The sequence below is a fragment of the Oncorhynchus tshawytscha genome, linkage group LG16 (genome assembly GCF_018296145.1).
Source record: "Oncorhynchus tshawytscha isolate Ot180627B linkage group LG16, Otsh_v2.0, whole genome shotgun sequence".
NCBI lineage: Eukaryota > Metazoa > Chordata > Actinopteri > Salmoniformes > Salmonidae > Oncorhynchus > Oncorhynchus tshawytscha.
In genome coordinates, this window is record NC_056444.1 from 36324529 (window position 1) to 36337015 (window position 12487).

General features: G+C 46.8%; 1 protein-coding gene across 6 annotated transcripts in view; it reads right to left on the reverse strand.

The window, feature by feature from the left end:
- drosha (drosha ribonuclease III) overlaps positions 1 to 12487 on the reverse strand; it is a 210622-nt gene that overhangs the window by 52020 nt on the left and 146115 nt on the right. For 5 of the 6 annotated variants that reach the window (XM_042299140.1, XM_042299138.1, XM_042299137.1 and 2 more), the window contains exon 23: positions 4184 to 4228. The exons of the other annotated variant lie outside the window; for it this stretch is intronic. In XM_042299140.1, the coding sequence (XP_042155074.1) occupies positions 4184 to 4228 (45 nt within the window). The remainder of the gene's footprint in view (positions 1 to 4183; positions 4229 to 12487) is intronic. 6 annotated transcript variants of the gene reach the window in all.

Consider the following 12487-nt stretch of genomic DNA (forward strand, 5'->3'; position numbering starts at 1 on the left):
TGTAACTGAGTCAGGTTTGTAGGCCTCCTTTCTCACACACGCTTTTTCAGTTCCGCCCACACATTTTTTATAGGATTGAGGTCAGGGCTTTGTGATAGCCACTCCAATACATTGACTTTGTTGTCCTTAAGCCATTTTGCCACAACTTTGGAAGCATGCTTGGAGTCATTGTCAATTTGTGGCCAAGCTTTAACTTCTGACTAATGTCTTGAGATGTTGTTTCAATGTATGCACATAATTTTCTTTCCTCATGATGCCATCTATTTTGTGATGTGCACCAGTCCCTCCTGCAGCAAAGCACCAACACAACATGATGCTGCTCCCGGGCTTCACGGTTGGAATGGTGTTCTTCGGCTTGCAAGCCTCCCCCTTTTTCCTCCAAGCATAACTATGGTCATTCTGGCCAAAAAGTTATATTTTTGTTTCATTGGACCAGAGGACATTCCTCCAAAAAGTATGATCTTTGTCCCCATGTGCATTTGCAAAACGTAGTCTGGCTTTTTATGGTGGTTTTAGCACAGTGGCTTCTTCTGTCGGAGCGGCCTTTCAGGTTATGTCGATATAGGACTCGTTTTGCTGTGGATATAGATACTTCTGTACCTGTTTCCTCCAGCATCTTCACAAGGTACTTTGCTGTTGTTCTGGGATTGATTACACTTTTCGCACCGAAGTATGTTCATCTCTAGGAGACAGAATGCGTCTCCTTCCTGAGCGGTATGATAGTCAAAATTAGTACACTATAGAGAGAGTAGGGTCCCATTTGGGACATATTCATAATTTAAATTTAGACATTGACCTTGTTAGCTTCAGTTAAGTCAGTTAAGACCAAATTCTTATTTACAATGAAGGTCTACCCCGGCCAAACTTCGATGATGCTGGGCCAATTGTGTACCGCCCTATGGGATTCCTAATCACGTCCGGTTGTGATAGAACCTGGAATCAAACCAGGGTATCTGTAGTGGTGCCTCTAGCACTGAGCTGCAGTGCCTTAGACCGCTGCGCCACTGGGAGTCCCATAGGGCGGCGCACAATTGGCCAAGTGTCGCCGCCATTGCAAATAAGATTTTGTTCTTAACTGACTTGACAGGTTAAATATATATATTTTTAATTTTTAAAGTTGGATGATGTCCTTTGGATGGTGGACCATTCTCGATACACAAGGGAAACTGTTTTGCGTGAAAAATCCAGCAGCATTGCAGTTCTTGACACACTCAAACTGGTGCGCCTGGCACCTACTACCATACCACTTTCAAAGGCACTTAAATATTTTGCATTGCCCATTCACCCTCTGAATGCCACACATACACAATCCATGTTTCAATTGTTTCAAGGCTTAAACAATCCTTATTTAACAGGTCTCATCCCCTTAATATACACTGATTGGAGTGGATTTCACAGGTGACATCAATAAGGGATCATAGCCTTCACCTGGATAGTCTCCGTCATGGAAAGAGCAGGTGTTCCTAATGTTTTTTACACACAGTATATATTCCATTGAGCACTGGAGAGCAGTAAATATTGCACATTGTCCCTCTGAGTTTACCTGCTTTCATTGAAGCAATATAGACTAAGCAGTGGTGGAATAGCTAGACGCCAAGTGTCAAACAGACAGAGTGGTTGGTTGCCAACTCTACATTTTAATTGGACGGCTGCTGGAAATGTCATGGTTCCGTCTTCCCACTTTAGCCCCAAAGAAGGCTTTCACATCTGCCTTCCTCTTAATTAACGACAACTGTTTAAATGCCATGCGTCACCACTAACGGCATTTGACGAGTCCAGCATTCATAACACTGTATCACACAAACACATACTTTTAGTCTGGCATTTAGTTTGACACATTTTTTATGTGGAGTTTTTCTAAGGGGATGATGGCTGGCCTGCTAGCAACGGTTCAAAAGGAAAAATCAATCATGAAAAATAAAAACAATGTGGAAAAATGACCAGGTTCGATGCGGAAGACACATTTTGGTTGAATGCATTCAGTTGTGCAACTGACTAGGTATCCCCTTTCCATAATAAAGTGTAAATCTGAGCACACTCCGGCCCAGGTGGCTCTCTGATAGGGCTGGGAATTGCTAGGGACCTCACAATACGATATCATCCCAATACTTAGGTGGCGTATTGTCATTGTCAAGTATTGCCATTCTCGCGATTTCATATGTATTACGATTTGATACTGTGATTTTATTGTAATATGTTCCGAACACACTGCTCACTATATGGCTGCTGCAGAGAGACAAGAGCATGAGAAAACGAGTTTTGACCAATCAAGGACTCTGAGCACTCACAGTCCTGGCCTAAAGCATGGAAAGTAGTCTCAGTCTCCGTATTCATACTCATTCACACTGAACCAAAAGGGGATGTGAAGCTTGCGTTGCATGTTGACGTGAATGACACAGTGGTAAATGATTTCGGAGAGCCGAGGGGGGTGATGAGGCAGGTGCTGGTGCAGAGAGAGAGAGCAGAGGGGAACAGGGAGGACATGAAGATGTGCATGTTGTCAACCAGGAATCGTTCTGCTCTGTTCACTTTCTCCACAGACTGACTGAGCCAGGAGCGCTGCGCAGGCAGGCAGCACTTAGCCATGGTGCTTATGCTAATGTAGCACATGGGCCAACAGACACAGAGGTGCACGCACACACCATTACTACAGAACAGGATCCTGGAGATGGCTTGGCATCACCATAAGCCTGGGCCTCTTTATTGGTGAATCTCTTTCAGCTAACTAACTCCTGATGATCATCAGCCTTCATGTCCTGCCTGGAGTCAAAGAGGCACCTGGTAACCCTGTGGGCTGAGAGAGAAAGATACACCTGGTAGCCCTTTAGGCTGAAAGACACCTGGTAACCCTTTAGGCTGAGAGAGCGAAAGAGTCACCTGGTAACCCTTTAAGGTCAGAGAGAGAGAGCCTTTGTGCCAGATGTGGATTCTCTCTGCTAACCAACTTCACCAACATTACCAAAAACAGATGTCTTCACTTAAATAATAATCTTATTGTAAATTGATTAACTCATGTTAAAGGTCATTGAAATCAAGCGTACATGAACTAAGCCAGCCACACAAGGTAAGTAGGAGAGGGAGACCACCCTGACTAACCCACAGCAGACTGAATCAGGGTGGAAATATGGAGAGATGGAAGGATGGCCTTTTGCTCCAAACCTCATAATTACCCAGGAGTGGTCCCTCCCTGACCGCTGAGGATTGTGGGATTGACCTCAAGGCTCCACCCTGACCTCAAAGGCTGCTGATGGGAAGGGCATGGCTGAAATTACCATCAGCTACCATCGTTAGAAGCTAGTAACAAGTCAAGAATGAGTGGCTGGAGCATTTTGGTAAAATAAAGACAATAAGTGGAACTGACACACAAAAACACACGCACGCGCGTACACACACACAGGCAGTGTTTGGGTCCCTGGAGGCCCCATGTGATTTGGGACTGGAGAATAATCCTGTTACACCATCTTTGATCTCTTCTTCCAAATCCTGATTTCAAACAAACATGCTCTTCACTCTACAACCCAATGTTTCTAGGCAGATCATGCAAAGCAAGGGGGAGAGAGAGAGAGGCAGAAAGAAAGAATTAGACAGTATGAGGAGAGAAAGAAAGAGAATCAAATATATCGAAAGAGAATAAAAGTTACAGAGCGACAGATACGGAGCATGAAAGAGCGAGAGGGTGTCTGGGTAACAGTGAGAAAGAGGATTATGGAGAGCAGAAACAGCAGCGAGACAACAGAGTGAACTCGCTAGAAATGGAGTGTGTTCACACAACACACCGCCCCTGCTGCACCCATACATACGAGCCGTTTCTGCTTTAGGCACACGCCAGACACACAGACGCGTGCTACTGTCTTCTACTGTCTTAGCAGCATTTACATTGATCATATCCCACAGTAGACAGCAAAACTCATGTGGAGAGGATAACTGGAGCAGTGTGTGTGTATGTGTGTGTGTGTGTGAGGGAAAGCTGTGCTCTATGGGGAGGGGGGCCTTACATACACTATATATGCAAAAGTATGTGGACACCCATTCAAATGAATGGGTTTGGCAAGGTAAAAATCTGTCGTTCTACCCCTGAACAAGGCAGTTATCCCACTGTTCCCCGGTAGGCCGTCATTGTATATACAATATCCATTCTGAGCATTGCAGGGATAAACAGACAAATAGATTATTTCCAACCAACCTGCAGAGGATGGGGCGGGTAGTTGAGCCACACTTCTCGGAGGTCCTGTAAAAGGGGAGATGAGGAGAGATGGAAAGAGAGAAAGAGGGGGGAGAGAGGTTACGGAGTGATTTTTTGGGGGAGAACCCTTCATAACTCCATGGAGGGAGATACAATAACAGAAAGTGTACCAAATGGCACCATACTGAAGTAGTGCACTAGTGCCTTTGGAAAGTAATCAGACCCTTTGACTTTTCCCACATTTTGTTACGTTGTAGCCTTATTCTAAATTTTTTAACTCCGCAGCAATCTATACCCAATACCCCATAATGACAACAAAAACAGGTCAAGAAATGTTTCCAAATTATTAAACACACAAAACAGAAATACTTAATTTTCATAAGTATTCAGACCCTTTGCTTTGAGACTCGAAATTGAGCTCAGGTGCATGGAACCACAAAGACTCTTCCTAGAGCTGGCTGCCCGGACAAACTGAGAAATCGGGGGAAAAGGGCCTTGGTCAGGGAGGTAATCAAGAACCCAATGGTCACTCTGACAGAGCTCCAGAGTTCATCTGTGGAGATGGGAGAACCTTCCAGAAGGACAACCATCTCTGCAGTACTCCACAAATTAGGCCTTTATGGTAGAGTGGCCAGACGGAAGCCACTCCTCAGTAAAAGGCACATGACAGCCCGCTTGGAGTTTGCTAAAAGCCACCTAAAGACTCTCAGACCAGAGAAACAAGATTTTCTGGTCTGATGAAACCAAGATTGAACTATTTGGCCTGAATGCCAGCGTCACGTCAGGACGAAACCTTGCACCATCCCTACAATGAAGCATGGTGGTAGCAGCATCAGGCTATGGGCATGTTTTCAGTGGCAGAGACTGGGAGACTAGTCAGGATCGAGGGAATGATGAACGACGCAAAGCACAGAGAGATCCATGATGAAAACCTGCTCCAGAGCGCTCAGGACCTCAGACTGGGGCGAAGGTTCACCTTCCAACAGGAAAACGACCCTAAGCACACAGCCAGGACAAAGCAGGAGAGGTTCGGGACAAGTCTCTGAATGTCCATCAGATCAAATCAAATGTTAGTTGTCACATGTGCCGAATACAACAGGTGAAATGCTTTCTTACAAGCCCTTAACCAACAATGCAGTTTTAATAAAATAAAATAACAAATAATTAAGGAGCAACAATAAAATAACAGTAGTGAGGTTATTTACAGGGGGTTCCAGTACAGAGTCAATGTGTTATATACAGGGGGCAACGGTTAGTTGAGGTAATTGAGGTAATATATACATGTAGGTAGAGGATAATAAACACAGTAGCAGCCGCATAACAATAGGGGGTGGGGACAATGCAAATAGTCCAGGTAGCCATTTGATTAACTGTTCAAGAATCTTATGGCTTAGGGGTAGAAGCTGTTAAGAAGCCTTGTAGACCTAGACTTGGCGCTCCGGTACCGTTTGGTGGCTGGGGAACGTGCCAAATTTTTGGGCCTTCCTCTGACACCGCCTGGTATAGAGGTCATGGGTGGCAGGAAGCTTGGCCCCAGTGATGTACTGGGCCGTACGCACTACCCTCTATAGTGCCTTGTGGTCAGAGGTCGTGCAGTTGCCATACCAGTAGGTGATGCAACCAGATGCATTTTCCTGCCCTCTTCACGACTGTCTTGGTGTTTGGACCATGATAGTTTGTTGGTGATGTGGACACCAAGGAACGTGAAGCTCTCAACCTGCTCCACTATAGCCCTATCGATGAGAATGGGGGCTTGCTCAGTCCTCCTTTTTCTGTAGTCCACAATCATAACAATCATATCCTTTGTCTTGATCAGGGGAGATGATTGTGGACTACAGAAAAAGGAGGACCGAGTACAACCCCATTCTTATCGATAGGGCTGTAGTGGCCCAGCCAGAGAACGGACTTGAACTCAATCAAACTTGTCTGGAGAGATCTGAAAACAGCTGTGCAGGAATGCTCCCCATCCAACCTTACAGAGCTTGCAGAAGATCTGCAGAGAAGAATAGGGGAAACTCCCCAAATACAGGTGTGCCAAGCTTGTAGCGTCAAACCCAAGAAGACCTGCGGCTGTAATCACTGCCAAAGGTGCTTTAACAAAGTACTCAGTAAAGCATCTGAATACTTAGGTAAATTTCAGTTTTTTTTAATTTATTTTTTCATTCATTATGGCGTATTGTGTGTTGATTGATGATGGGGGAAAAAAACACAATTTAATCCATTTAGAATAAGGCTGTAACCTAACAACATTTTGAAAAAGGGGTCTGAATACGTTCTGAAGGCACTAGTGCCTTTTAAAATAGTAGACTATATAGGGAATATGGTGCCATTTCAGACACAGCCTGAAGCATCTGCTGCCTGGTGTCTGACTGACTGTGTTTCTGCATCCCAAATGGCACCCTATTCCCTACATAGTGCACTACTTTTGACCAAAACACTATGTAGGGACTAGGGTGCCATTTGAGACGCAGGCTGAATGAGTCAGCAGCTTGTCATTCTGAGCACAGAGGTCTCCTCAATGACCATTAGAACACCAGGGGAAGGCACGCACACACTAAAATCACACATTTGAAAGCTCCCATCGCCCCACACTGACAGACAGTGCCCTCCTTTTCCTCGGCCTGTGGAGAGAGATATGCATTTGTGCTGTGTGTTCCTCCCGTTCGGTCACTTAGTCTCGCTGTGTGCCACGCTGCATTAACGCCGGTGAGATGGGCTGGTTGCTAGGGAGACAGGTCGTCAGGACCCAATTTGGTGTTGGTGTCATATTGGGTGAGTCATTCCAGAGAGAGACAGGGGGAGAGACACGGAGGGACAGAGACAGAGAAATGACAGCCGGTGACATTGTCTGTCATAAGGGATTTCCCAAGTGGAAAAAAGATCAACCATTAAAGATAAGAACCATTCCAAGTGAGTTTGGCCAGACGGAGCATAGGGCTGGACGATATGGCTTAAAAATTGTCCCGATATTATTATTATTTTATTTATTTTTTACTTATGGGCAATTCACATTTTCTCTCTAAATAAGCTTTTCAGGTCAATTAAAATGTCAAATGCTGCAAGGTTCTGTATTTATTTTCTTAGTCAACCTTGTGTTCTGTTTCGTTGGGTTCTAGAACGTAGCCCTGTTTCTTTGTGTTCCTGAACGTAGCCCTGTTTCTTTGTGTTCCTGAACGTAGCCCTGTTTCTTTGTGTTCCTGAACGTAGCCCTGTTTCTTTGTGTTCCTGAACGTAGCCCTGTTTCTTTGTGTTCCTGAACGTAGCCCTGTTTCTTTGTGTTCCTGAACGTAGCCCTGTTTCTTTGTGTTCCTGAACGTAGCCCTGTCTTTCCTTTTTGTTCATTGATTCTACCTGTGTTAGTTACCTGGTCTCATCAGCACCTTATTTAGTTCAGTTCATACATCCTTCCGAGAGCAACTTTTCCCAACCATCCAGGAACAGTTTGGTGACGAACAATGCCTTTTCCAGCATGATGGAGCACCTTGCCATAAGGCAAAAGTGATAACTAAGTGGCTCGGGGAACAAAACATCGATATTTTGAGTCCATGGCCAGGAAACTCCCTAGACCTTAATCCCATTGAGAACTTGTGGTCTATCCTCAAGAGACGGGTGGACAAACAAAAACCCACAAACTCCAAGCATTGATTATGCAAGACTGGGCAGCCCTCAGTCATAATGTGGCCGAGAAGTTAATTGACAGCATGACAGGGCGGATTGCAGAGGTCTTGAAAAAGAAGGGTCAACACTGAAAATATTGACACTTTGCATCAACTTCATGTAATTGTCAATAAAAGCCTTTGACACTTATGAAATGCTTGTAACTATACTTCAGTATTCCATAGTAACATCTAACAAAAATATCTAATGACACTGAGGCAGCAAACTTTGTGGAAATCAATATTTGTGTCATTCTCAAAATTGTGGGCCACGGACTGCACTAAGCCTTTTCCTAGCTCGTTTGTGAGAACCAGTTAGAGCCTTCAGTCGTAGTTGTTTCACCTGCCTGTTTGCCTACCTGTGTATGACCATGATTACTGCCAGCTGCGAAGGCGAAATAAAGACCTGCTGCGCGCTGCGTGTGAATCTACACCCTTTTCTCCCTGAGTATTCATTACAGATACACTGCATTTAAAACAGTCAGCAATAATCTAATGAATCCAGGGCTTGTGAAATTACCCCTATGCTAAATACAAGCCTCCCACAACCATTAACTGAGATTAACTAAGAAATTGTATTATTTTAATCAAATTAGTTGAACCTGCTTTTTTATTTTATTTTTTTACAATAATCACTGATCTGGCTTTCAAGTCAGTCTTTGAAAATGGCCTTTTTGTAAAAAATAAATAAAATCAGTACCACGCATAATGCACATTAACTAATAATGACTAACTTATTGTCGCAGGCATTATAGAAAATTAACACAGTTCTCAAACAATCTCTCAAGAACAAGCCCACGTGCTTGTGAGTAGCCAGCTAATCTTGATACTTCCAGTTTAGCAAACGTGGATCTACTTGCTAGTTAAAAAGGCAGGACAGTTGAATTGTTACGAACCCACCCGTCTGTCTCCAACTGCAGCCTGTCCACTTTGTTCAGATATTGAAATCAAGTGGCCTGACTTCTCTCTCACATGTATAAAACACAGACTAGACAGCTAGTATAACAGTCTTTGGGTAAAATGCTGCAAGCGGTATGGTAAAATGAGCATTAATTTGCCAGAATCAATGTTGATACTCCCGTATTAGTAGTGATGACACATAAAAGGGTATTGTCAGAGAGGATAACTTCTCAATGTGTATCGGTGTCTATTTGACCGATTCCGTTGGGCCAAACCTCAAATGCAATTTGTGAGTTGAAACAGCTTGCCAGAGGTAGAAGTGATCTTTCATCTTTGTTTTTGTGAGTGGCAGGGGGAGGGACTTGCTGTGTATGTAAACAGAGAGGAAGAGGTGAAGCGAGGGGTTTCACTCTTGACAAAAATCTGTCCAAAAATAAGCCACATGTATTTCTACGGGGTTATTTTGGACGTAAACTTGTCGCCTGCCAACCCGACTTTGGGGCAACGACTACAATTGTTAGGGCGGAGACATGAGCATCTCATCATTCCATTACAGATCTCTGGTGTAAATGGGACGGCGCACACAGCACAGAGGGAGTGAAGGAGATGAGACCAAAAAGACAGCATGAGAACAAGACACAAACGCACATGAAAACGAAAATAAAATAAAACAAAACCTTGATTCTTGCAAATACAGGCATTTGGAATATCGTGCAAAAACAAACATTCAAATTCATTTGATATATCGGCCCACCATAATGGAGCACACACACCTCAGCAACCCACCAATCATACCGTCTTCATGGCAAGGCACTGAAAAAAAAAAATGTATGAACGTGCTCAATATGTTTGAGCAAATGCTTCAATTCGTTTTCACATCTGTTCACGGGGAATAAGGCTGTAAGTACATATCGCCTATTGAGTCAACTTCGTATTGAGTAAGAAACCATGCATGGGTTCTTCAGCCCTGGCATCACTCAGGAGGCAAGTCAATAACACTAGAGATGCTTTCAGGTGAACACTGGACTCAACACAAGACACACACCAACACAAATGAGACACACACACACAACAGATACACACACACACACACCCTCTCTTTCACTTACTCATACACACACAAACTCCGGAGTGTGTAGTCTCTGATCAAGGATGTGATTAAAATGGGAACGTGGGGCGCACGCAGACCCACCAGCCACATATAGACCAGAAGCACTAATGTTTCAATTACAGGCGGCGTCCCTAAGACAAGCCAGACAACAGGTTTAAATGATTACGCCCGCATCGAGTGGGGATTTAAGAATAACGTTTTCCTGACCAAGCTTGCGAGGTATAATTACAGGGGACAAATCATCAGTGGGTAGCTACGGATGAGTGAATCACGGCAGTTGGAAGGAAGATGGAGATTTCTCTTTCTCCCACTCCATCTCTGTCCTTCTCAAGCGCCCATCCTCTCTAGCCATCTCCCTCCATCCATCTCTGTCTCACTCTCCCTCACTCTGCCCAGTCTCTCTCCCTCACTCTGCCCGGTCTCTCTCTCTCGCTCTCTCGCTCTGCCCGGTCTCTCTCTCTCTCTCTCTCGCTCTGCCCGGTCTCTCTCTCTCTCTCTCGCTCTGCCCGGTCTCTCTCTCTCTCTCGCTCTGCCCGGTCTCTCTCTCTCTCGCTCTGCCCGGTCTCTCTCTCTCTCTCTCTCTCTCGCTCTGCCCGGTCTCTCTCTCTCTCACTCTGCCCGGTCTCTCTCTCTCTCTCACTCTGCCCGGTCTCTCTCTCTCTCGCTCTGCCCGGTCTCTCTCTCTCTCGCTCTGCCTGGTCTCTCTCTCTCTCTCTCGCTCTGCCCAATCTCTCTCTCTCTCTCTCTCTCTCTCGCTCTGCCCAGTCTCTCTCTCTCTCTCTCTCGCTCTGCCCAATCTCTCTCTCTCTCTCTCTCTCTCTCGCTCTGCCCAGTCTCTCTCTCTCTCTCTCGCTCTGCCAAGTCTCTCTCTCTCTCTCTCTCTCGCTCTGCCCAGTCTCTCTCTCTCTCTCGCTCTGCAAAGTCTCTCTCTCTCTCTCTCTCGCTCTGCCCAGTCTCTCTCTCTCTCTCGCTCTGCCAAGTCTCTCTCTCTCTCTCTCTCGCTCTGCCCAGTCTCTCTCTCTCTCTCCCTCTGCCCAGTCTCTCTCTCTCTCTCCCTCTGCCCAGTCTCTCTCTCTCTCTCCCTCTGCCCAGTCTCTCTCTCTCTCTCTCTCTCTCTCGCTCTGCCCAGTCTCTCTCTCTCTCGCTCTGCCCAGTCTCTCTCTCACTCTGCCCAGTCTCTCTCTCGCTCTGCCCAGTCTCTCTCTCGCTCTGCCCAGTCTCTCTCTCTCTCTCTCGCTCTCTCTCGCTCGGCCCAGTCTCTCTCTCTCTCTCGCTCTGCCCAGTCTCTCTCTCTCTCTCTCGCTCGCTCTGCCAAGTCTCTCTCTCTCTCTCTCTCGCTCTGCCCAGTCTCTCTCTCTCTCGCTCTGCCAAGTCTCTCTCTCTCTCTCTCGCTCTGCCCAGTCTCTCTCTCTCTCTCGCTCTGCCAAGTCTCTCTCTCTCTCTCTCTCTCTCTCTCTCTCTCGCTCTGCCCAGTCTCTCTCTCTCCCTCTCCCTCTGCCCAGTCTCTCTCTCTCTCTCTCGCTCTGCCCAGTCTCTCTCTCTCTCTGCCCAGTCTCTCTCTCACTCTGCCCAGTCTCTCTCTCTCTCTGCCCAGTCTCTCTCTCTCTCTCTCTCTCTCTCGCTCTCTCTCACTCGGCCCAGTCTCTCTCTCTCTCTCTCTGCCCAGTCTCTCGTTCTCTCTCTCTCGCTCTGCCCAGTCTCTCTCTCTCTCTCTAGCTCTGCCCAGTCTCTCTCTCTCTCTAGCTCTGCCCAGTCTCTCTCTCTCTAGCTCTGCCCAGTCTCTCTCTCTCTCTCTCTCGCTCTGCCCAGTCTCTCTCTCTCGCACTGCCCAGTCTCTCTCGCTCTGCCCAGTCTCTCTCTCGCTCTGCCAAGTCTCTCTCTCTCGCTCTGCCCAGTCTCACTCTCTCTCTCTCGCTCTGCCCAGTCTCTCTCTCTCTCGCTCTGACCAGTCTCTCTCTCTCTCGCTCTGACCAGTCTCTCTCTCTCTCTCGCTCTGCCCAGTCTCTCTCTCTCTTGCTCTGACCAGTCTCTCTCTCTCTCTCGCACTGCCCAGTCTCTCTCGCTCTGCCCAGTCTCTCTCTCTCGCTCTGCCAAGTCTCTCTCTCTCGCTCTGCCCAGTCTCGCTCTCTCTCTCGCTCTGCCCAGTCTCTCTCTCTCTCGCTCTGACCAGTCTCTCTCTCTCTCGCTCTGACCAGTCTCTCTCTCTCTCTCGCTCTGCCCAGTCCCTCTCTCTCGCTCTGCCAAGTCTCTCTCTCTCTCTCTCTCTCTCGCTCTGCCCAGTCTCTCTCTCTCTCGCTCGGACCAGTCTCTCTCTCTCTCTCTCTCTCTCTCTCTCTCTGCCCAGTCTCTCGTTCTCTCTCTCTCTCGCTCTGCCCAGTCTCTCTCTCTCTCGCACTGCCCAGTCTCTCTCTCTCTCTCTCGCACTGCCCAGTCTCTCTCTCTCTCGCACTGCCCAGTCTCTCTCTCTCTCGCACTCAGTCTCTCTCTCTCGCACTGCCCAGTCTCTCTCTCTCTCGCACTGCCCAGTCTCTCTCTCTCTCGCACTGCCCAGTCTCTCTCTCTCTCAGTCTCTCTCTCTCTGCCCAGTCTCTCTCTCTCTCGCTCTGCCCAGTCTCTCTCTCTCTCGCTCTGCCCAGT